At 41.2% G+C, this 21,879-nt stretch overlaps 2 protein-coding genes across 3 annotated transcripts in view; one reads left to right on the top strand and one right to left on the bottom strand.

Annotated features, from left to right (window-relative positions):
• ccdc71 (coiled-coil domain containing 71) overlaps nucleotides 1-13,253 on the top strand; it is a 30,684-nt gene extending 17,431 nt beyond the window's left edge. For both annotated transcript variants that reach the window (XM_031852118.1, XM_031852125.1), the window contains exons 3-5: nucleotides 11,893-12,048; nucleotides 12,232-12,325; nucleotides 12,913-13,253. The gene's annotated coding sequence lies outside the window, so the exon portion shown is untranslated. The remainder of the gene's footprint in view (nucleotides 1-11,892; nucleotides 12,049-12,231; nucleotides 12,326-12,912) is intronic.
• Nucleotides 8,642-21,879, bottom strand: part of stab1 (stabilin 1) — a 68,320-nt gene continuing 55,082 nt past the window's right edge. Inside the window, exons 62-70 of the mRNA XM_031852093.1 lie at nucleotides 19,901-20,034; nucleotides 19,216-19,381; nucleotides 18,265-18,371; nucleotides 16,811-16,930; nucleotides 14,972-15,106; nucleotides 14,740-14,844; nucleotides 11,886-12,035; nucleotides 11,266-11,370; nucleotides 8,642-8,827 (exon numbers count right to left, since the gene is read on the bottom strand). Coding sequence (XP_031707953.1) covers nucleotides 8,759-8,827; nucleotides 11,266-11,370; nucleotides 11,886-12,035; nucleotides 14,740-14,844; nucleotides 14,972-15,106; nucleotides 16,811-16,930; nucleotides 18,265-18,371; nucleotides 19,216-19,381; nucleotides 19,901-20,034 — 1,091 coding nt within the window. The 3' untranslated portion in view covers nucleotides 8,642-8,758. The remainder of the gene's footprint in view (nucleotides 8,828-11,265; nucleotides 11,371-11,885; nucleotides 12,036-14,739; nucleotides 14,845-14,971; nucleotides 15,107-16,810; nucleotides 16,931-18,264; nucleotides 18,372-19,215; nucleotides 19,382-19,900; nucleotides 20,035-21,879) is intronic.

The following is a 21,879-nucleotide window of genomic DNA, read 5'->3' as shown; positions in this document are numbered from 1 at the left end:
TAGTTAAAAACTGTCTCTCTGTAACTTGTTTTGGAAACAAGAATCTTGTAAAAATGGTCTTAAATATGCACATAATGGCTACATTCAGTACAAGATTTTGTGCTAACAGGTTTGGTAAACCTGCTGAGCATAGTCTGAATTCACCCCTAATTTATTCAAGATCTCGTAAAAACCAATCTGTAATCCTGCCTCCTACTTTTTTATTACAGTTGTTCACCATTTCCTCTCATACTTCTACAGTCATCATCAAATGAAATAAGATAGTTTATTAATCAACCTGTACCTCCAGTTCCCTCAGGACCTTTGGTCCATAATGTTTCTTTGCTTCTGTTAATCAAAATAGGATTATTTAATTAAATAAATAAATACATTTATAAAAATAAATCCTGCTGATGTAAACATGTGTTACCAAGTTGAGGGCTGCAGGATCAACAAACCACTCGGCCCGTTCTGTGGGTGTAGTTTGTTGACGCTGAGGCGTAAAGTATTAGAGCTCTGAGCTCGTGTGTGTGTGTGTGTGTGTGTGTGTGGGTGGAGGGGGGGGGGGAGGACACGTTGACGAAGCAAGATGCTCAGCTGGCTGTTTTTTGACCTTTTGACTCACAGCTGTTAACAGTTGATTCTAATGAGTCACAGTACGAAAATGTCAAAATATCAATTAGAAACTTGTTCTTTGATGTAAATCTGTATGTGTAGTCTCTTCTCTCTCTTCCAACTGATCATAGTTTTTCCACAACAACGCTATACAAACGAAAATCCTGTTTCACCCTTGCCACAATTTTTTTGCAGCCTAAATTGGGTTTCAGGTTGAGTTTATTTTCAAATGTAAGCTATTGAGAATGTATTTTTTCTCTCTGAGACTGAGCCAGTTGTCCGCTCCCATCTGTATTGTGAATGAATGAAAAATATGAAATGAAATGAATGAAAAATATGGTGTTGGATCAAGTTCAGGCAGGCGGCAACCTCCGGTTCTGAAAGTTTAAGCCGATGCAGAAGTGTATTCTCTCTAAAGGCCGTCAGGGGGCGACTCCTCTGATTGTATAGAAGTCTATGAGAAAATGAACATGAGTTTATGGTCTCAATCTCTAGTTTCAAGTCTTCTTCAATACAGCATGATGTTCATTTAGTAAATTATGGTCCCTTTAGAGCAGGGGTCTCAATCTCATCTCCACTCTGGGCCACATCAGCATCACGGTCGCCCTGAAAGGACCGGTTGTAACTCTAAGACTTTGTAAATGTAACTACTCCTAACATATTGGTAAATAACTGTCTCTGCATTTCATTATTGTTTATTCAAGTGTAAAAATATTGTACATGCAGTTATATCTCATAACTTCGACTATGGGGATATTTTTATTATCAAGTCAAACTTTTTTTTTAAACTTTTTTTTTTTTTTTGCTGGCGGATTCGCGGGCCACATAAAATGACGTGGCGGGCCAGATTCGGCCCACGGGCCTTGAATTTGAGACCCCTGCTTTAGAGTCAAATAGACCATAAGGCAGGGGATGCTTTAGGGCGGGGCTACACCGTGATTCACAGATCGCTACCCCAGCCGTTTATGTCGTCTTCTTCCACAGTCCAAATATGGTCACCTCCGTTCACTCTTTGCAAAAAACAATATGGCGGTGGCTGTAATTCAAGTTGGCGACGGCCAAATGCCAAATTCGAGGCTTCAAAACATAGTATAGTACGTTATAAAAATTCCTGAAGAGTTCGGGGATCCAGAGACATTTTCTTTTTCTACTAGTCCTGTATCGTTGTCCCCACCACTCGTAGTCGCCATCTTTCTTACTCAGCTTCGTGGTCCACCAGTAGAAACTGACCCATGGTTGCGCTTGCATGACATCAGCAGCGTCTGTATTTTTGACTGTATTGAATATCCTACTGTTGGAGAATTCTTGGTCCATCAAGTCCACCAGCACACGAGCTTTGGCAAAGTTTGGACATTTGGAATCAGCCCCTAACACTGGTGTTTAACCAGGACTGAAATGTCATAAATTCAACCCAAACACTCAACATCTGGCTCTGCTCACGGCTTTATACAAACCAGCAGTAATAATTGACTTGCAGTGAGACTAAAGGTGTGACAGTGAGCTGTTTATTGACATGTCTGACTGAGTCGTGTCTGACTGAGTCGTGTCTGTCTGAGTCTAATATCTATTTTATGTTGCTGTGAAAATATATCCTTCAAACAACTGTCACATCATGATAAAGTTATAATTTACCTTCGCTCAATGCACATTTTTTCTGATTGGAGCTTGAACGCATCATAATGTAACTCAATGCAACCTCCATTAATGTTAGCTGTTTAGCTTTGTTTTCAGAAGTCTGATCCACGGCTTATTTTGGACTTTCTGTGCTGCTGTGTGCCGTAAAACCATCATGCAGCGGCAACACCTTTGTAAATCTGACCGGCAGAAATGGAAATATGCAAACGGTCGCCTGGTCACCGGTCACGGTCAATCAGCTGACTATTGTCCAGTTTCGATTGGCAGCCAATCGATCGGTGCTTGATTGACAAACTGAATGCATGACCTCCAGATTTATCTTCAGGCCCTGCCGTGCTTGGTGTCAGCGTTGTTAATGCAAGTTCTGCCATTGGTCGTGTCTTGAGTCTGGTGATTTTGTATTTCAGTTCAATAAATTAGCTCTAGGAGGCTTCATCAGGTCCAGTCAAAGAGTGAGCGAGGTCAGGGCAGCTCTGGCTAGTCGCTGTCGATCAATTATGTGCGAACCAACGCAGAGGCCTGATCAGGGATGAGTCTTTGCTCACAGAGCTGACAGTTATTCTGGATCCTGGACTTTCTGCATGGTTAGTGTGTCCATGCCTGTTTTGGAGGAACAGTGTTTCTGTAGCTTTGATCTTTGAACTTTGGTATTGATCTGTAGACCGTGAAGTTCATGCTGACCCCAGAAGAGCAGCAGACTTTTGGTGTTTGTCACCTGTGCAGAGTTAAAGAACAGAGTCATTGGTCAACTCCACACATGGAGCTGAAAGCCACGTACCTCTCTCTCCAGCAGTTGTTGCAGGTTATTGACCATTTCCTACTAAAGGAACATATCCAGGAATCTATGAACCTTTTTAAGGAACTCAGGATAGGATGCACCGATACAACTTTTTCAGTCCTGATACCGATTGGGCTTTGGGTAGCGGCCGATACCAAGTGCCAACACCAATCAATAAGCCGTATTCCTCACTGTTTCGAAGTGACTGGGGTCATTCTTTTATGTTTAAGGTAACTTCAGGCTTAACTTAAACATTGCTTTCTTAACTTTATAAAACATTCACTGAAGCAACTTGGTAAAAAAAAAATCTTCAAAATTAACAGGAATTACAATTTCAGTGAATTCATTCATGTTTAATCAGACATCAACATTGATTTGAATAGATTGGCCCCATTGTCAGCGATAACCAATCCAGCTGTTTAAGTGGATCGTGCATCCCTAAACTCAACTTCCACATGTTTTGGCAGGAGGAACTGCGATCTTAAATTTAAGTTCCTGTGTTGTAGCTCATGTTCGGGGAAGCTATCAGGGCAGTTGGCTCTACTGACTGCTCAGCATTCATTTAGACATTATACAACTTTGGGTTTCGTTAGTATCAATAATGAACAATTTATCTAATTATCTGACTTCTGGACTAAGACCTAAATATCGAGGCTGTGTGATCTTGAGATCGAGTGTTGAAACGTTTGCTTATAGAGAGACGAAGTCACGTCCCTTCCTGTGTCCCCTGTGGGACCTTATTTCTGAAACAATATGTGGAGAATTGAAAAGCGAAAGATGAATATTTTTTTTCCTCTTGTTTGAATTGTGCCATGAATTACACGCATGATGTTTGTCAATTTAAAAGATAACTTTGCACGTAAAGAAAGCCGCAGTTTGTCATAAATTTCTCGTATCAATTAGTTTTGTGTGAAACAGATCAGTAAACTACATCTTTCGTTTTGCGCAATATACGTCACCAACACCAACATGGCAGTTACCTTGGTTGGCTAGCTAGCGAGCTAACTTAGCTTTACTCATCCACAATTGTAACGTTATCTTACCTAAAGTGTTTCATCGAGCTGCTATTTTCATCAGCCAGGAAACAAAAAAACGAGCCAGACCTGTTGTTGGTGTGGGAACATCGTGGTACGAAACACTCAGGCGTCGTAGCTTCACAGAGAGACGTCACTTGCGCGACTTTTGGGTTTGTAGTCTTTCTAATGCCATATTTTTATATTTTACTTGAAAACACTCATCAGTTTGGCACTATCACTAATGACATGCCTCCCACCAATTAATTTCCCTAGATGTATCAACAAATACTTTCTCCAGTAATACACTGAACAAGAACAAGAAGCTCTAGCTTCTAAAACCTTTATTACTCCAATTTGTCTTCAGATGCACAATGGAGACAAAACAGCACATTGGTTCATTAACGGAGAGAAAATGAAGGTGAAACGCACTTTTCATACATGAGGAAACAACAACACATATTTCCAGCGACGTCTCTCAGATGTTTGAGATAAATGTAGTGAATCAATGAAAACTTCACAATTCTCCAAACAGACAGTCCCCCGCGTGTTTTATATTCATTTCTGCTTTAGAACGTAACTGCCTTGAAAAAGGTTAATTTGTCTCCTTTATCTTGAGACTCGTGAGGAAGCTAACTTAGTATTACACTCTCGTCTTAATATTGTTAATATTAACAGGAACTATGGCAGAGGAACTAAATTTAGCCCCTGTCCTCTGATCAAAAGTTAGGTGAAGTTCCTCAAAAAGTTCTTGGTCCTCTGCCAACGAAAGTATTAGTTCCTATTCAAAGTTCCTGGCACTATTTGGTCAAAAAGGGTCTTGCAGTATGTTCACACTAGTGAAATATATGATAGAGTTGATTTTCAGTGGAGTAAGCAGAATGCATCCCGTAGAAAGTGAATAGAAGTGGAATGAACATTCCCATTTTAAATCAACGTAGCAGGACGGTCAGGGAGGTGGCCGTTACTGTGTACCGTTGCCATTGTGTCTGTTGTAGCAGGTTATCTTCCTATAAACTAAACTGACTTATTGCAAGTCAAGGACTCACTGGGGTGAGGTTTTTGTGAATGAGTCAAATTAAACTACTTAATGCTTTATCTATACACTCTTGTCGCAGTGAAGGAAAGCACATTGCTGTTGTCAGATGAGTGATAACTTTTGATCGACTCATTTTTTGTAACCAGTGTAGCATTAGAGCATGGTGGAATTGGCAAGCTAGCTCGCTCGCAGTTGGCTAGTTAGCTAGCATGTTAAGTCCACCATGCTTTAATGCTACACTGGTTACAATATGAACCGAACAGCGTGGTGGTAGGTCCAAAGTTCCCTCCGCCTCACTCCTCGTCGCTCCGGAGAAGAACAACCTAAGTTTAACCTTTCTCATCTTCTTCCTGTCACACTGCTGGGCACCTTTTTGAGTATCGGTACATGAAGTTTATTTCGATGTTCGATGATGAATGGCATTTTGCTGCGTCTCCAGTGTTTGAATCCTTAGACCTTCAGTGATGCCTTTTGCTCTTTACGTCCCGTTCTCATTTACAGACTCAAGTCCTGGAGACACAACAGGATCCTCTCTGACCCACAGGACTCTTGTTTGACAGCCCTTGCAGAATAGACACACAGTTGTCAACTCCACTCTACTCAACTACAGTAATTAAAGAAAAGTAGACCGCTTCTTCGCTCTTTACACCAGAACTCAAATGATCCACCAGGACTACAAGAAACACAAGGCATGAACTAAAGGTCATACACGGCATAGTGTCACTGGGAGAAAATAGCTGCCCAATCGGAGTGTAATCGCTTTCTTAATCGGCAAGTTTCACCCCCAGTTCACACATAGAGACTCAAACACCTGAGACGTGACAGGATGTCACATTTTTAACTGAACCACCCTCCACTACTACTCAAATGCTCCAACGTCATCCATCAGCAGAAGTTGAAAAAGGTTGTTCTCTGTCAGGCGGAAACAACATCGTGGTGACCGAGCAGCTCGTAAAGCTAAACCACAGTTGTTTTTTTTTCTACATTTTATTTGAATTTCTTTAACGTAGTCGAGTGGAGTAGAAAAGTCAACGGCTTCACAACTGCACCTTTTAGCGAGCTACCAAGACTTGAATAAGAAAAAAACCCGACTTTGTTCTGCGCCAGTATCGGCAACATTTAGAAAATACCTGCACAAAGAGACCGACTCTTTTGTAATTGTGAACGTTTAAAAAAAAAAGGAGCTCTTCGGTTTCCTCTCCACAGGAACCAGCTGCCACTTTCAGCTCTTTGAACTTCAGCGTTTGGCTCGGCCAAAACTTCCAAGCTGATCAGGATGTTTCATCAAACAGGATGTCGAACCTGTTTTTAAATGAGGTCTGCAGTGGCGGCTTTTAAGCCAGCCAGCCTGCAGCAACGGAGGTCAGGGTCTCCGATCTCCCCCCCCCCCCTCCCTTTTCTTCCCTCTCAGCGTCGCTTCTCAGTCAAAACCGTTTCCAAGCTGCTCTGCTCTGCAGGCAGCGCTGCCGCTCAGCTCTTTGTGTGTTGGGGGAAGGGAGCTCAGCAGGCGAAGAAACAGTTGGAACAGTAACCTCCACGAGTGCTCGCTCTCCATTTTGGAAAACTCGTCACAGAAAGTCTAATCTCAATATGGCTTCAGTGTGTAATCGCACTGCTTTCTGCTGAACTGTCCAACCAATAAACTGTCTGACAGCCTGGTGGACAGCAGAGGGAGGAGGCCAGGCTTGTTTTTGCGCGCCTTGAATGTCGACAGCAGAGAAGGAAAGCTATTTTAAAGTGAAGGTCTGCAGAGAGTGGAAGCGTTTGGGGTTTTTTCGGTGTGAGTCAGCGGTAGACGCAGCAGAATAACAACAATCTCTCTTTCTGCCCGGAGATACGAAACAGAGGAGGAAGGAGAAGAAACAAACTGGCTCCTTCCCTCATAAACAACATGGCTGCTTTCACACAGAAAACCTGAGTGATGAAAAAAAAAATATAAATATAAATCTGCTGGCTGTGTGAACAAAACACATTTGTTCTGTTTAGACAGCCATGATGAAAAACACAAGTGTGAAAAGAACAGATGTGGAGGCCAACTACACATCAAATACAATCAGAGTGAAGACTGGAGCACATCTCTCAAAAACAATCTGTTCTGGCAGCAAAGAAACGAAGAAGCAGCCAACAAAAATGACTTCATGTTTTTGTTTCGACACAGCATGATCAGATGGAGATTAGTCTTTGGCTTTAACAGCTGCTGAAGATGTTTCATTAAGAAAAACTGAACCCTAAAAACACCTTTGATTACTTTTACAAACAATCTTTTTCTGACGCTAGCAGCGTGTTGTTGTCTCCATCACTTTGGTCCAGACTGAAATGTCTCAACAACTATGTGATGGATTGATGTGATTTTTGTAGACATTCGTGGTGTCTGTGCAGAGGAGGGGTGTTGTGTCGCTCCCTCGCACGTGGTCGTCGTTTCCGTTGCGTTGCGTCGCTCCGTTGCGTCGCTCCCTCGCACGTGGTCGTTGCTCCGTTGCGTTGCTCCGTTGCGTCGCTCCCTAGCACGGGATCGTTGCGTCGCTCCCTAGCACGGGGTCGTTGCTTCGCTCCCTAGCACGGGGTCGTTGCTTCGCTCCCTAGCACGGGGTCGTTGCGTAGCTCCCTAGCACGGGGTCGATGCGTCGCTCCCTCCCACGGGGACGTGAAGATACTTTACTATGACATTTTTATGCCCATTTTTTTTTAATGGCATACAATGACGTTTTTATGACATTAGCAATAGCTCAGGACAGGCAGTGGTATGTTGTGTTTAGCCCACTATACCTCAGCTAAGGGGTGATGAAGAGGAGGTCATCAAGTAGGACAAAATGACAGTTGTAGACCCATTCCAATTTAAAAGTTTTTATTTTTTGTCACTAACTAATGATGGTCATAATGAATCGGGCTGGGCTGGCTATCTACATATCGAGGCGGTTGTCATGGAACATCGGTTGGTATTAAATTTTTCCTCCCAGGCTAGTGTTATATTGATTCATGGCCATAATCTCACTTTTGATTTGAGCTCATTTTATAAGAACAAATATTTTAATGACTTTATTTTGACTTTTTTGACATATACAAATAACTATACTACGATTTTTTTTTAATGACGTATAGCTTCTGACATTTAAATGACATACTACCCTAGGACTTCTTTTATAACTTTTTATGACTTTCTTGTGACATACTATGACTTTTAATGACTTTTTTCCCCCACACCTTTATGGCACAGCGTGACTACTTATGGCTTTTGTTTTGGCTCTTTGTGACATAGTATATTACCACTTTCAATTACTTTTTTCATGGCATACTTATTTTTTTAGCATACTATGACTATGACATATAAAAGTAATTACAAGACTTTTCTATGACTTGTTGTGACATAGTATACAATTACCTTATGACAGACTGTACTATGACATTTTTATGACCACTATTCTCTCTTTTTTTCTGTTAAGTGCTGAGCAGGAAGTGTTCAGTTGGTTTATCAAAGATTGTTTGCTGAAAACCAAACGGTCGATGTAAAACTAGGAGCTGAAAGAGGCTAAAACATCACAGAACTGCAGAGTTGGTGACACACTTTCACATTGACAGAAACATTTGATCCATTGCTGATTTAAAAAAAGAAATTGACTTTTATTTCTTATTTGAATACAGATGATCTGAAACTAACAGGTTATTGTGGTATGTAAACAGACGGCTCCAGTTCTACTGGCTCTACTGGTCCAGGTCCAGAATCTTCGGAGGTTCTTCAGGTTCTGCTGGCTCCAACCCCTGACCGGCCTCCTGTAAGGAAGGAGAGAAAACTATCAAACCAAAAAACCAACCACACAAAACATATGTGGAGAGAGAGCTGGGCCCCGTTCCTCGTACGTGGCTAACTTAGTTAGCCGGATACTTTTCAGGATAAGATGACGTAGATCGGGCTTTTCGGTTCCACGAAGCAAGTTCGGCAAAATCACCATGGCAACACATCCATAAGCTTGAACCTGCTCCGGGGCAGGCTAAGTGAGGGTAGCTGGATAAGCTGGTCACTCCCCCGGTAGTATATATACGGTAGTCTAATGCGCTTGCACATATACTGGGGGTTATACGGGAGTTCCAGAAATGCATGTAAAGTGAGACACACGGTGATCCATAAAACCAGCTGAGCAAACTAAGAAGCCTCTATTGCATTAATGTACAGCTCCCTTCCTCAGAGATCCCACTGATGAAGGAACGATATTAGTTAGATTAGCGTTTTATAGGGAGAGAGTTCTTCCACATCGCCAAGATCCGTTATCACATCATAATGACTTCCTATACGAGCGCTATCCATTCTGCCCACAAGGAATCATTTATTTACAGACCTTCTGGAGCCATACATTGAACACCACACGCTGCAGCCGAGCATTGACTGTCTCACACACTGGATGCAGCCTTGCGCTTTTCTGCGAGTGGTACATTTTTGTACAGTGTCGGCGATGCGGAGAACATCGGGAAAGCCGCTGCATGCCGTGCTGTTCGTAAAGTTTATTTGGCGCTTAATAAACTTATGGATGTGTTCATTACATTACCATGGCACATATTGACTCACCATTCTGAATAATGTGTTTGTGCTTATAGTGTTTACTTGCTCCCATGTCCTCTTGATGGCTGCGTTGCATACATGAGGGTTAAAAGCACTCATAATTATATGACAGTGTTATTAGTACACCAGCATATCATTATTGTAGAAAATGATTAAGGTGGACTCATGATAAGAATAGAGAGAATCACACACTTTCTTTTCACTGCTTCAATTGATTGAATTTCTGATTATGAATAATACATACACACTGATCCGCCCACACACAGATTCAAACTCCTAGTTCTATATGGTAATCTACACAGACATGTATATACACATATATAGTAGGCTACATGATGCATACGCGCATACAGTACATATATCCTCATTAATGAGTATCAATTAGATACTCTTTGGGCTTGTTTTATCTACTTATTCTGAAAGAGTTGAGATAATAATTTTCGCTATATCTCATTGGATGATAAGAATCATCCAATGAGCCATTAAGCCTACTGCCAGCAGTCACATTTAAAGACATATAATCTGATTGATTGGGGTGATGAGGCATTAAAATTAGCCGATACATTTCCCAACACTTGCAGCATTTAACTTGTCTGTGATATTTTGCGTGCTTCTTGTCTAGCCCTCGCAGCGGTGGCAGTGTTAGATTTAGCCGTGATTATGGTCTTGAATTCCTCATATGCGTTCATGATCATCTGCTCGTCAGCGGAGTAAAAAGAGCCTCTTTCTTTTGGTTTATTTAACATTGTACTGTTAGAAAATCATGGTTTCGGTGATCGACGCTTCCCCCTTTTGACGTAGGACGGGCACACGCAATTATCCTGATCCTGATCGTCTGGGTCGAATTAACGAGACTGTTTGAGAGCGCATCAGCCTTGGAGAAACCGACATAGCCTGACATCAATCATCTCATTAATTTAGGCTGGCTAATAGGACATTTGATCGACTTTGCTGAACCACGTACGAGGAATGGGGCCCTGGTCATAAAGTGAATATTTATGGACATTCCCAGATTCACCCCCTCAGGCTGTTCAAGGATCGTAACTCAAAGTGGAGGCCAGAAGTTTAAAAGATGGTCTGACTTTTGACCTTTTATAGTTTCATAGAGGTTATGACCTCTCGGGATGCTGAAATCAGAACGCCAGACCGGGCTTTAAACTACAGGATGTGATTGTTTGAAAGTGTGGAAATAACCTGCTAAAGGATGGAAAACAACTCAAGTACTCAAGTCTGTCTTGAAACAACAGTCAGGTGCCCATATGAACACCGAACAGGTTATTCCTGCTGTGATCGTTATTCCTGTTCGTACCGGAGATCCCTTCCTGATGCACTGCAAATATAAGTGATGATGAAATCCTCACTCTTTGTTTTGTGTTAAAATGAAGTAACTGTGACGGCACTGTGGTGACAGATAAACACATTTTCTTTAGGTTACTTAGAAATATGAAAGCTGGATTCCTACCGTTTACCTTGTGATTGTCGTGAAAAGGATAAAATAGTTGCTGCCTTGATTACTTCGCAGATTTGTAAAATCCTGTCTTGTAGTCTTATAAAACGCTGTGCCGAGTCTCTGTTGTACAAACTGGACTTTAGACCAGATCCTCAGGGGTTTAGTTTAAGAACCAGCGAGCAGCTCTCTGATTGGTCGACTCACCTCAAACGGCTCGCTGAAGGCTCTGGAGCCGCTGTACAGAGGGTTGGGGATGGAGACTAGCGTGGGCTTCGTCCTGCCGCCCGGCGCAGCGTCCTCATCCTCGTCCTGTCACAGAGGAAACAAATGAATCAGACATTTGTAACGTAGCATCACTCAATGAAACGTCACGCAGTGTTTCAGGCTCCGATGTGTGAAGGTGTCCATTAAGCAGATGGTAAGACATTTTAACGTCCAGGTCTAAACTGTGATACACTTGAAGTCATAGTTTGTTGTTTTTACGTTTTTGTAATTTCAGTGTGTATGTATTTTAAATTTATTATACTATATTGATCCCGTTAAGGGGGAAATTTGTCTCTGCATTTGTATATAGGGAGCAGTGGGCTGCCAATGACAGGCGCCTGGGGAGCCGTTAGGTGTTCAGTGTCTTGCTCAGGGACACTTCGACACATGACACGTTCTAGTCAAGGATCAAACCGTTCTGCCACTGAATGTTTGTGTAGTTATTTAATTGTTACAGAAACTCTTCTCCGTCTGACTTTGAAGTTTATGGCTGTGAGATTCGTCTGTTACTCCTTTACACAATGTGTGTGTGTGTGTGTGTGTGTGTGTGTGTCTCTCACCCTAAAGTAGTGGAAGCGAAAGGCGTCCGTCTTGTGTTTGAAGACGTAGTAGCCGAGTGCAGCCAACACACACGCCAGCAACAACGACACCAAGATAGCCGACACTGTGCCGCCTGAGTGGGCGTGGCCTCGGGAAGCATGATGGGAGATCTGGAGACGACAGGTACGACAAACAAACACACAATCATTACTGTGATGTTCTTATACATGTAGTCAACTTTTCAATCCTCGTGAAAATTCAACCAATTAAAATGAATAATTGATGTTCACTATCCAATGGGTAGAGAAAGGGAACTGATCCTCCTGATGACCGACTCTGGCAGACATTTTGGTTTTTTCCTCACAGGAAGAAGAACCTGTTTACAGGATGTGGAGGAAAGCAAGATGGCCGCCAACATTTCTCATGTAAAATTACGTCATCAAAGCCTGAATGTTTCCAGGTTAGTAGTTTAAGTTCTGGTTGAGTTGTTGTGAGGGTTTAGATCAGAGGTTCAGGGGAAAAGTGACTGACCTTTTTAAGATGTTTTCATGAAAAACTGACCTTTTTTGTGACTTTTTTACTTTTTTCATTAAATGATTGACTTTTTACATTACGTTTTTCGACAGACTATATTATGACTTTTGTTAGGATATTTTTCGACATACTACGCTAACTATTTAGGAACATTTTTTAAATACTATACTGTGACTTTTTACTTTTGTATGAGTTTTTTCAACAACCCCATGATTAGTGTCACTTTTCTTGACATAATAATTTTATACATATGAATTTGTATACACTTTGTCAACCCTAACTATGATTTTTTGTGAGACATTTGACACTGTACTATGACTTTTTCCTCCTACTTTACTTTGAATTTCTCTGACATGCTATAGCATGCCTTTCTTTGGCATATCTATGACTTTTTTCATGACCTTTTTTGACATACTATACTATGAATTCTTCAGGACATTTTTGAAGATACTATATTATACACAGAGTGTTGGATTTCCCAAGAAATATTGACCAGTTCCTGTTTCTTTACAGCGGTAAATGGGAAGCCAATGTGCTTAATTCGTGTTTACAGCACCTTTTAAAAGGAAAATGATATTCAGCGCCACTATCAGACTCATCATGGCGAAAAGATACAAGAATTTGCAAGGACAACTGAGACCAGAGAAGTTAATTCATTGTTGGCAGGTTCGTCAAAAACAGCAGTTAGTTTTTAGTCGTAGCCAAGAGATCAGCGAGACATCTCAAGCTGTTCGTCTGTTTAGTAAATTAATTGTTATTTAACTGTGAATGTTTTCAGAATGTACTTAATTGGAGATGTAATTTATAGGTCAGTGTGCAATGGTTTAGCTCACTCGAGGGCTGTATGTGGCCCATTAACTAAAACGAGTTTGACACTCCTGTAAAATGTCCACAAGTCACAATGTGGAGAAGGTGAGGACAGGAAGTCATTCGGGGGAGTAGAATAAATATTTAGCTAAAGGCTTTAGAGTAATCTGTTGTGATCTCGCCTCCATCATCTTCTTGTGTCCCGCATCATGAATATTGATTGGGTCGTGATGTTATCTCAAACTCGACTGATTGAATCTTCATTTCCTGAAAACTGGGCCAAGAAACTAAACGGAGCCATCTGCTCCGTGCCCACAGCTGTAGCTGTTGCCTAGCAACAACAGACGGAACATCTTATTTAGGAAGCGCTTGCAGAGTGGAGAGGGAACGGTTGTCACGGCGCCTCCTAGTGGCTGCGCTCAGAACTGCAGCAGTTCACGACGCCGCAAACATTTCATGTCGTTGAGACAGTTTAGGACGTTAAAAAAAGTTGGCGAAGGTTTTTATTGCACGAACAGTAACGAGCGTAGCCGTCGTCAACTCAAGGTCGCTTCATCTGGTTCACTTCAGTGTTTGAGACTTCACTCTGTGTGTGTGTTGTTGGAAGAGCTCAGCCCCGACACAGATCAGAGGAGATGCTCTCTGCAGTGTGATAATAAATTACACCAAAACGTTAAAAAGTACAGATAAAAACACAGATATGATCCCATCCCTACATGACACACTGAATAGATACTTCCATTAATCAGTACACTGCTACATATCAGTACAGCACAAGAAGAGGTACATTTCCATCTGCATGTTTTTACATTTTAAATGTATTTATCAATTAATAAAACAAAATAAATATTAAAAAATCTCATTTCACAATTTTTATTTATTTATTAATGAATGATTCACTGAGGTGGAAGGAATTGATTAATTGATGAAAGTGCCAATCAAGACAGATTTTAGGGGTTTCCCACTTTCTTAAATATTGGACATTTGTTTTGTACTTTAAATTTTTCAGCTGTTTTTGAAAGGTGGAAGCATTTACATTTAGACTGGAGCTTTGTCTGTAGTATTCCTCTATTCGTGATTCTGTTCCTGTTATTTCATTTTTATTTTGTTAACTATAAACTGTAACATGTATGCTAAGCTAACCTTCCATGTATAAATAAAGGTTGAATTAGTTAAATTTCAAATTATTGTTCACAGGTTTCAACACGCATTAGACATCTATATATAAAAGGATTGTGTGTCAGTCGATTGGACATTCTGAGCCTCAGTTATTAAAAATAAATTTGATGAACTGTGTCTCAATTGTGTTTTTGTTACCTTTGTGATTTTAAATTTTGGCACTACAGTTCCCATAATGCTTCAGGCAATGTCAACAGGAAGTGTATCGTCATTATCTGTGAGCTTTATATTTCAATGGATCTGCACCATTAACAATGTCGATGCTGCATGACGACAGATGACATAATGGTTCAGAATCAGCGGTAGAAGTTATACTAATAGTGAGCAGCTCTAGGTTAAACCATGTTCACTCACCGGTGCGGGGGGCGCTGTCAGCGGGGCCTCGATGACATGGATGATCCCGTTTACAGCAGGAATGTCCCACTCCAGCAGCATCCGCCGGTTCACAAGCTTAAAGCTCTGATCATTAAGAAGAATAACCAAGACACAAAATCAAACTTTAGTGAATAAACATTGAAGATTGTTTACTTTTATTTCTGTGTTTAGATTCATGTACCTAAGAGGTAGGTGTGTGTGTGTTTCTGACCTCGTTTTTGCCGTGGGTAACAGTCAGGTTGAATCCAAGCCTGGATATGATGACTTCCTGGTGTTTCAGATCCTTAAATGGTCGAATGCTGTGATTGGTTGAGATGTGATACTCAAGATCTCTACCAGACAGAGTCTGACACACACACACACACACACACACACAGACAGACACAGACACAGACACAGACAGACAGACAGACAGACGAAACAGATTAGATTTCAGTCACAGCTCCGTCAGTTGGAACCTGCTGGTATTCTGATTGAATTCATTTAGTTCTAAAGGTTAATACATGTGTTGGTGTGGATCTGTCCATTTCTTAAAAAATCCAAGCATATAGTTGATATGCTTCAATAACACTCTGTGGTCCATGTTCTTTGTTTTTAGAATGAATTTAAAATTTGAAAATATAAAATCAAATAAAACACAATAGACGTATTACAAAGATTATAATACTGCTGTACTCTACAGGAGCCACAGCTTCATCTACAATGCTCTAAATATTAACCAAAAATAAATGCTAGCTGTTTGAGGTCCTAACTGCATTCTGGGAATATAGACTGAATTATTAGCAAATTAAATAATACAATATATATATATAATATATAATTAGAGTATTTACAAATATCTATATAAATGGGCCAAACAATACATTTTAGCAGTGGTGGGCCGTCAGGGCCTGCAAGGCCTTCTCTGCTGGCCTAAACAGAATCAAAGTTATATCTATTTTATAATTTAATATTTTTTCTTAAATACACTACATGTATTATAATTTATAAAAATATTTTTCCCATTATCTTATTTTCTCATTGCACAGCTACTGTCTTCCTCAGTTGCTCTGCTTCCAGTGCAGCTTGTTTTAAGTAGAGCTTTTATCCAATCAGATTTCACCTCTGTGTCTCTAGGTAAGAACAGAGGCAGAGGCCTTCAGACTCAAGAGCATCTATGTGCAGTTTAAGTGAATGGAGACGATGTTGATTGTCATAGTCTTCAACCAATCAGATCTTTAGTTTGACATGTTGGGCGTATTCTTTGACGTGTCAGCACCTGCTAGCTGGTCTATAATGACGTCAGCATTACATGCCGCTCAGTGTCCATGTACAGCTCTGCCGCGAGGTGCAGAGTGTGCTGTGATTGGTCAGTGGGCGAGCACGTGACTATCGTGAAACGAAACTTAACAGCAGAGGCATGTCGGGTAGTGAATCACATCACGTGATGCAGCTCAGCCAATCAAATATGGGCATTCTGACTAAGTGATATATACACACACCATGACACAGGGGACTGAGAAGAGGAAAGACATTGCAGAGCAGTACGTACAATGTTCAAGTTGTGAAAGTAAAATCATAAGACAATCTCTTTGGGCTGTGACTTGTCATTAAGGAATGATGGTGGGTCCCACAGTCAGACCAGCTGAGAACCATTGTCCGCCATGAGCGCAGAAAACATATTTTCCAAATGCTCTAGTACTATTCAAAGGTATTGTAAGCCTCGTACCGAACAGTTTAATACGTACATAGTTACAGCCTTAGAAACGAATAATAACTGTGGCGGCATCATGTGGTTATAAGGTGGTATTTCAGCTGCAAGACAACAGTGAAGGCCCAGGTATAAAATGCACGGCCCGCCACTGCGTATTAGTAAATAGTTAAATTATGTATTTTGGGAGATCGAAACAGGAACAAAGCAATGTACGGCTGGGGACTGGGAGCAGCAGCAAAACATACTTTAGACACCTAAAAATATTTTTAGATGAACCTTTGTCATGTAAACAAAAAGTACAATTAGTGTTGGTAATGTATTTAGTAATTAATAAGTAATAATTGAAGGGTACATCACCTGGTTTGGACCGAAGCCGGCGTTATGAGGAACAAACAACGTCACCTCAGACTTCCTGTGAGACATGAATTCAACGAGCTGTTTGCCCTCTGAGGAGTGGCCGCTATAGTCCAACAACAACTACAGAGAGAGAGAGAGGACAAATTAAGTTATTTAGATTTACAATTGATTTGTTGTCAAGGGTTAAAACCAAACCAATCAATATGTGATGCATGCTTATATGTTATAAACATACACATCCTCTCGTCCAGTGTAGACGGGAAATTAAAAGACAAAACAACTGAGTCAGAGCACTTCATATGAGGTCAATACGTAGATGTGCTAATCGACAACAGGACTTTAAATTCAACTCAGAAACTAGGGCCAGAAGAGGAATACAGGAGCCAGTTTGATAACAGCTTCTTTTTTTTTTGTGGAGATAGTTTGTTCAACACGGTGCCTCTCTACCTTTTCATTAACTTGTTAACTGGAAGTCTTCCAAAGCTCAGTTCTCTTCAGGAGGTGACGTCTGTGTTATCTATAAGGTTTGATTAACAATGCGAGAGTCTGAAGAAGTGTGTCCTTCCCATACCTCGAGAACCGCTCATCCGATCTACTTCACACTGAGCGGGTGCAGTGACCCACGGGAGTGCTTTGTCGAAGTTGGTGCAATTTGGATACGCAACAAGTTTAAATAAACAAGCTCTGTGCAGCAGCGGGGTCGGGGGGTTTCAGTCGAGTTGCTGGATATACTAACATTACAACCGAACTCTTCACTTCCCTGGAGACAAAGAGTGATGAGTAGTTGTCGAGAACAATTAGTCGGCCCGCTCCGAACGTTTACGCATTCCGAAGAGCCGCATCGGGAGTCAAGCATCGTTTAAAATTGTCGTCTTTGTACAGAATATTTGTTGACGTCTGCTGACATCAAGTTCTGATAACAGAACGATATCTGAAGATAATTAATGATGTAATAATGAAATCAACTTCATTAAACAAAATCATTTACTTAAAAATAAGGTTGTTTATATGTCCACGATTTGAAAATCTCCTTGACGCCCCACAATAGTAGTTTACAAACAGACGCGTGTATGAATGGATGTTATTCATCAGCTGGGAGCCAAACAGCTGACGAATGAGCCACTGATGGTGAAATATGAATGAAACTGATCAGCGAATGCAAACACTGTACTCTAGTTTATTACAGTTATCTTTATATGTTATTATTTTTAATTGTTTATCTTAATTTATCAAGTGTGTTACATTTTCCATTAACTACAGCATTCTATCCATGTCTTTATGTGCATTAAGTGTCTATGTATGTATTCATGAAATACAAACAAAGTTCATTATCATTATTACTATTCATATGAACACACTGTTATTATTACTGATAGGAATGAAAATACTGATCCAAGTTATAAATAAACCAGAATTAACTTTTTACATCCAAATGGTCCAACTGTCACTCTCACCTTGTAAAAGATGGAGAAATTGCTGTACGTTGCGAGGATGCTGGTCAGGACGCCGTTACAGAAGTCTCCGTTTCCAATGTAACCGGCAGGACACACACATGAAACATCTGCGCACACACACACAGACACACACACACACACACACACACACACACACACACACACACACACAGTCGTTAGAGCTGATGTCTCACCTCAACATTGTGATTTGTCTTTCTGACGTTTTGACCAGAGGTCAGCGCTCACTATCCATCAATATTCTGGAGAATTCCTCCAACAGTGGAATAAACTGTGGTTGATATAAGACTCGCTGCTTCACAAGAATACAATTTATCGATCTGTTGTTTAAGTGTATTGCAGCAGAGGAGCCCACATACCTTAACTTGCTAGATTAGTTGACGACAATTTTGTCAAGGGATTAATAATTTAAATTATTTGTGAAGTCAAAACACCAAACATTCTATTGTTCCAACTTCTCAAATGCGAGTTTTTGGTTCTTATTTTCATTTATTTCTTAATATCAGCTATTGAATATTTTCTGACATGAACAATGATGGAAATAAGTCCATGACTTCATCCTTCTGTCCCTGATAAAACCTGATGTGTTTTATAAATATATTACAGTATTGTCAATAAACCGAGCGAAATATCGCTGTTATCTGAATGTTTTCAATTCTAAGATGTCACCTAGAGCTCCGGGAACCTTTTCTGAGATATTAAAGAAAAACAGTTCATCAGTTAGTTCAAAGAATAGGTGACAGAATAAATGTATTAAAATAATTATAAGCTGCAGCTCTAGATTAAAAAGGCAATCCAGAAGGAGCTCTGTGATGCTCCAGCAGACTAAACAACAACAAATTAAAACAACAAACGCTCAGGAACTGAAATCTCCAGTGATATGAACAACAGACCGGCCTCTGTCTGAACACAGAGACTGTGCTGCTTTAGTACCGTTGAGCCTGTAGCAGTAGGCGTCGTACTTGCTGCTCTGGTCCACAGGTTCCTTGTAGATAACCAGGCCCACGTGGTTGTCTCCACACCTGACCGAGGGGAAGCGGGTCGGGTATCCCACCTGCCCCCCCTTCATCCAGCCGGCCACGCACAGATGCATCCCCAGCTGTCAGGACCAGAGATAAATGATTCATCACAAGTACCAACATGCACTGCTGGAAGTAATCATTTTCAACTAACTAGAAGAGGTAATTATGTGTTGGATACATCCGTCTCGTGTTGTGGTGGTTCTATCAGCACCTCGAGCATAAATCTGGCTTCATTGTTCAACATTTGAGGAAACATATGAGATCAGTACTCCTGCACTTATGAGTTAATGGTTCAATAAACTGTTGTTCATCAGGGTTACAACTGTATTTAAAAAAAAGTAATTTCCTAAAAGAGCTGAACATTGTAGTTTTTAGCAAACGTTACTCAAACAGGAGTTACTAAAGTAGTCACAGGTTTGTACGCTGCTCTCACTCACACAGCTGTTTGGGAGAGAGTAGCGGCACTCTTTACGAAAAACAATAGTCTTCATCTGCTCCGACATGTTTTCTCATAAATATGCTGTTTGTGTTTACAAGAGTGAGGTGTACTGATCTGTCTGGTGTCCCTATGGAACCCCTTCAGTAGGCGGGTTTACCTGCTGTGCGTCTCCCAGCTGTTTAAAGTTGGCCAGCGTGGCGTCCTCGGCCTGGCAGGCGGCGTCGGCCTGACTGAAGTTCATCTTGTACTTCCCGTCTGGAGAGCGCAGGTTGAACACTCCTGCTGTGTTGGCTGAACCACAATAACCGTGTTACCGTTACCTCAGATTACTGTCGTCCTGCACAGCTCAGTGCAACTATTTTATCTCTACCAAAAATCTACTGAAAAAAAATTGGATTAAACCGCAGCAAAGAAAATATTGGTATCTGATTAGCTGTCAGCTTGTTTCCCTCTTTGTATTAAAAACATAATGATCTTCGACCGCAAAACTGCCGTATCTATTAAATTCAGCATGACGACAACACCCTGATCGATGAGCACCAGGTAAGAATCACCTCTGGGTTTTAACGAGCTCGTGGCCTTAAAGGTAGAATATGGAGTCTGTTTGTAAACACAGCTTTCAAAATTCCTCCTCTCTGACTCAACGAGAGGGCGAGATAGAGGCGGAGAGAGAGAGAGACAGAGAGGAAGAGAGAGAGAGAGGGAGGAAGATGAAGAGAGAGAGAGAGGAAGAAGACAGAAAGAGACAGAAAGAGACAGGAAGAGAACGAGAGAGAGAGGAAGAGAAACAGAGAGAGGAAGAGAGGGAGAGGAAGAGAAACAGAGAGAGGAAGAGAGGGAGAGGAAGAGAGAGAGAGGAATAGTGAGAGAAAGGAAGAGGAAGAGAGATGGAGAGGAAGAGAGAGAGGAAGATAAACAGAGAGAGGAATAGAAAGAGAGATGAAGATAAAGATAAAGAGAGAGAGAGAGAGAGAGAGAGAGAGAGAGAGAGAGAGAGAGTGATTGAAGAGAGGGACTGTCATTATTTAGAACAAAGCCATGAATCAGAAGAATAAAAGGTTATTTTCTGATTGTTTCATGGCGGTTACGTTCTAAAGAACACATCCACATCTCCACACAAACGGATGGACTTTGACTGAGGCTTGCTTCATCCTGCTGAGGCTCGTCTGTGTCACTCGTCTGTGAGGTCTGTGAGTCTCGGTAGGCCGAGGGGGGGTGTAACAAAGCGCCGCCGTTTGACCCGGGAATGAGAAACGGGCTGCACTTCCTGCTCATTGGCTAGAGATTACTCCCCCGTGTCGGGTCCAAATGCTTTTTTACTGACATTCAGAAATGTCCAGAACAAGGAAAGAGAAAATACAGGCGGAGGGTAAAGCCTGTGCAGATACAGACACATACTTTGAGTGATAATTGAGAGGAATTATCTTTGTATTAGTCCATATATTGTTTTTTAAGGAAATTGTTGCATATTATACCTTTAAAGGGATCGTTAGGATGTTTTGAAGTTGGGTTGTATGAGGTACTAATCTGTGTGTGTATTACCTACAGTAGAAGCTGTGGACAGGGGCCGCAGCTAAATGCATTTTAGCCCCCTTAAAGAAAAGTTGAATCTGTTAAAGTGTTATATTTACAATATTTGCTCTGCTTTACCTCGCCGCCAGACAGCCCTTTGAGACGGGGAACTTAAGCCGTTATCTCTGCTCTCTTCAAAGCCAAACTTGATCAATTTTACCTCGTAGAACTCTGGAGTTTCTCATCTAACGCTGCGTTGATCGATTTGTTCACTGTGTGACTTCGACGTTATTGTGTGACTTCAGTGTTTTAATGGTTAGTTCGGACTCACCAACGTTACACAATAGGGTGTGTGTCTGTGTGTGATTTGGCTGCATGGCCAGAGGAATGTAAGGTAGGCCGTAAACAGGGGGGATGGGTCATAAACCTCCAGTCTGCAGCTCAGTATTGTCTCTTCAGATCCTGCTTGTGAGTTTGTCCATGCCGGTCATAAACTGTGGACATGTCACTTAACTTCCATTAGTGACCTGGAGATCATGTGAATAGTGTCACTGTTTCAAGAATTTAAAGATGTAATTCATTGTCTTTAACAGAATAAATTGATTATTTTTGGGTGGACCTTTC

Source organism: Anarrhichthys ocellatus, unplaced genomic scaffold (assembly GCF_004355925.1).
Source record: "Anarrhichthys ocellatus isolate YVR2014 unplaced genomic scaffold, GSC_Weel_1.0 scaffold1, whole genome shotgun sequence".
Lineage (NCBI taxonomy): Eukaryota > Metazoa > Chordata > Actinopteri > Perciformes > Anarhichadidae > Anarrhichthys > Anarrhichthys ocellatus.
Note: the sequence above shows the minus strand (reverse complement) of the source record. Positions and strands in the feature narration are given on the sequence as shown.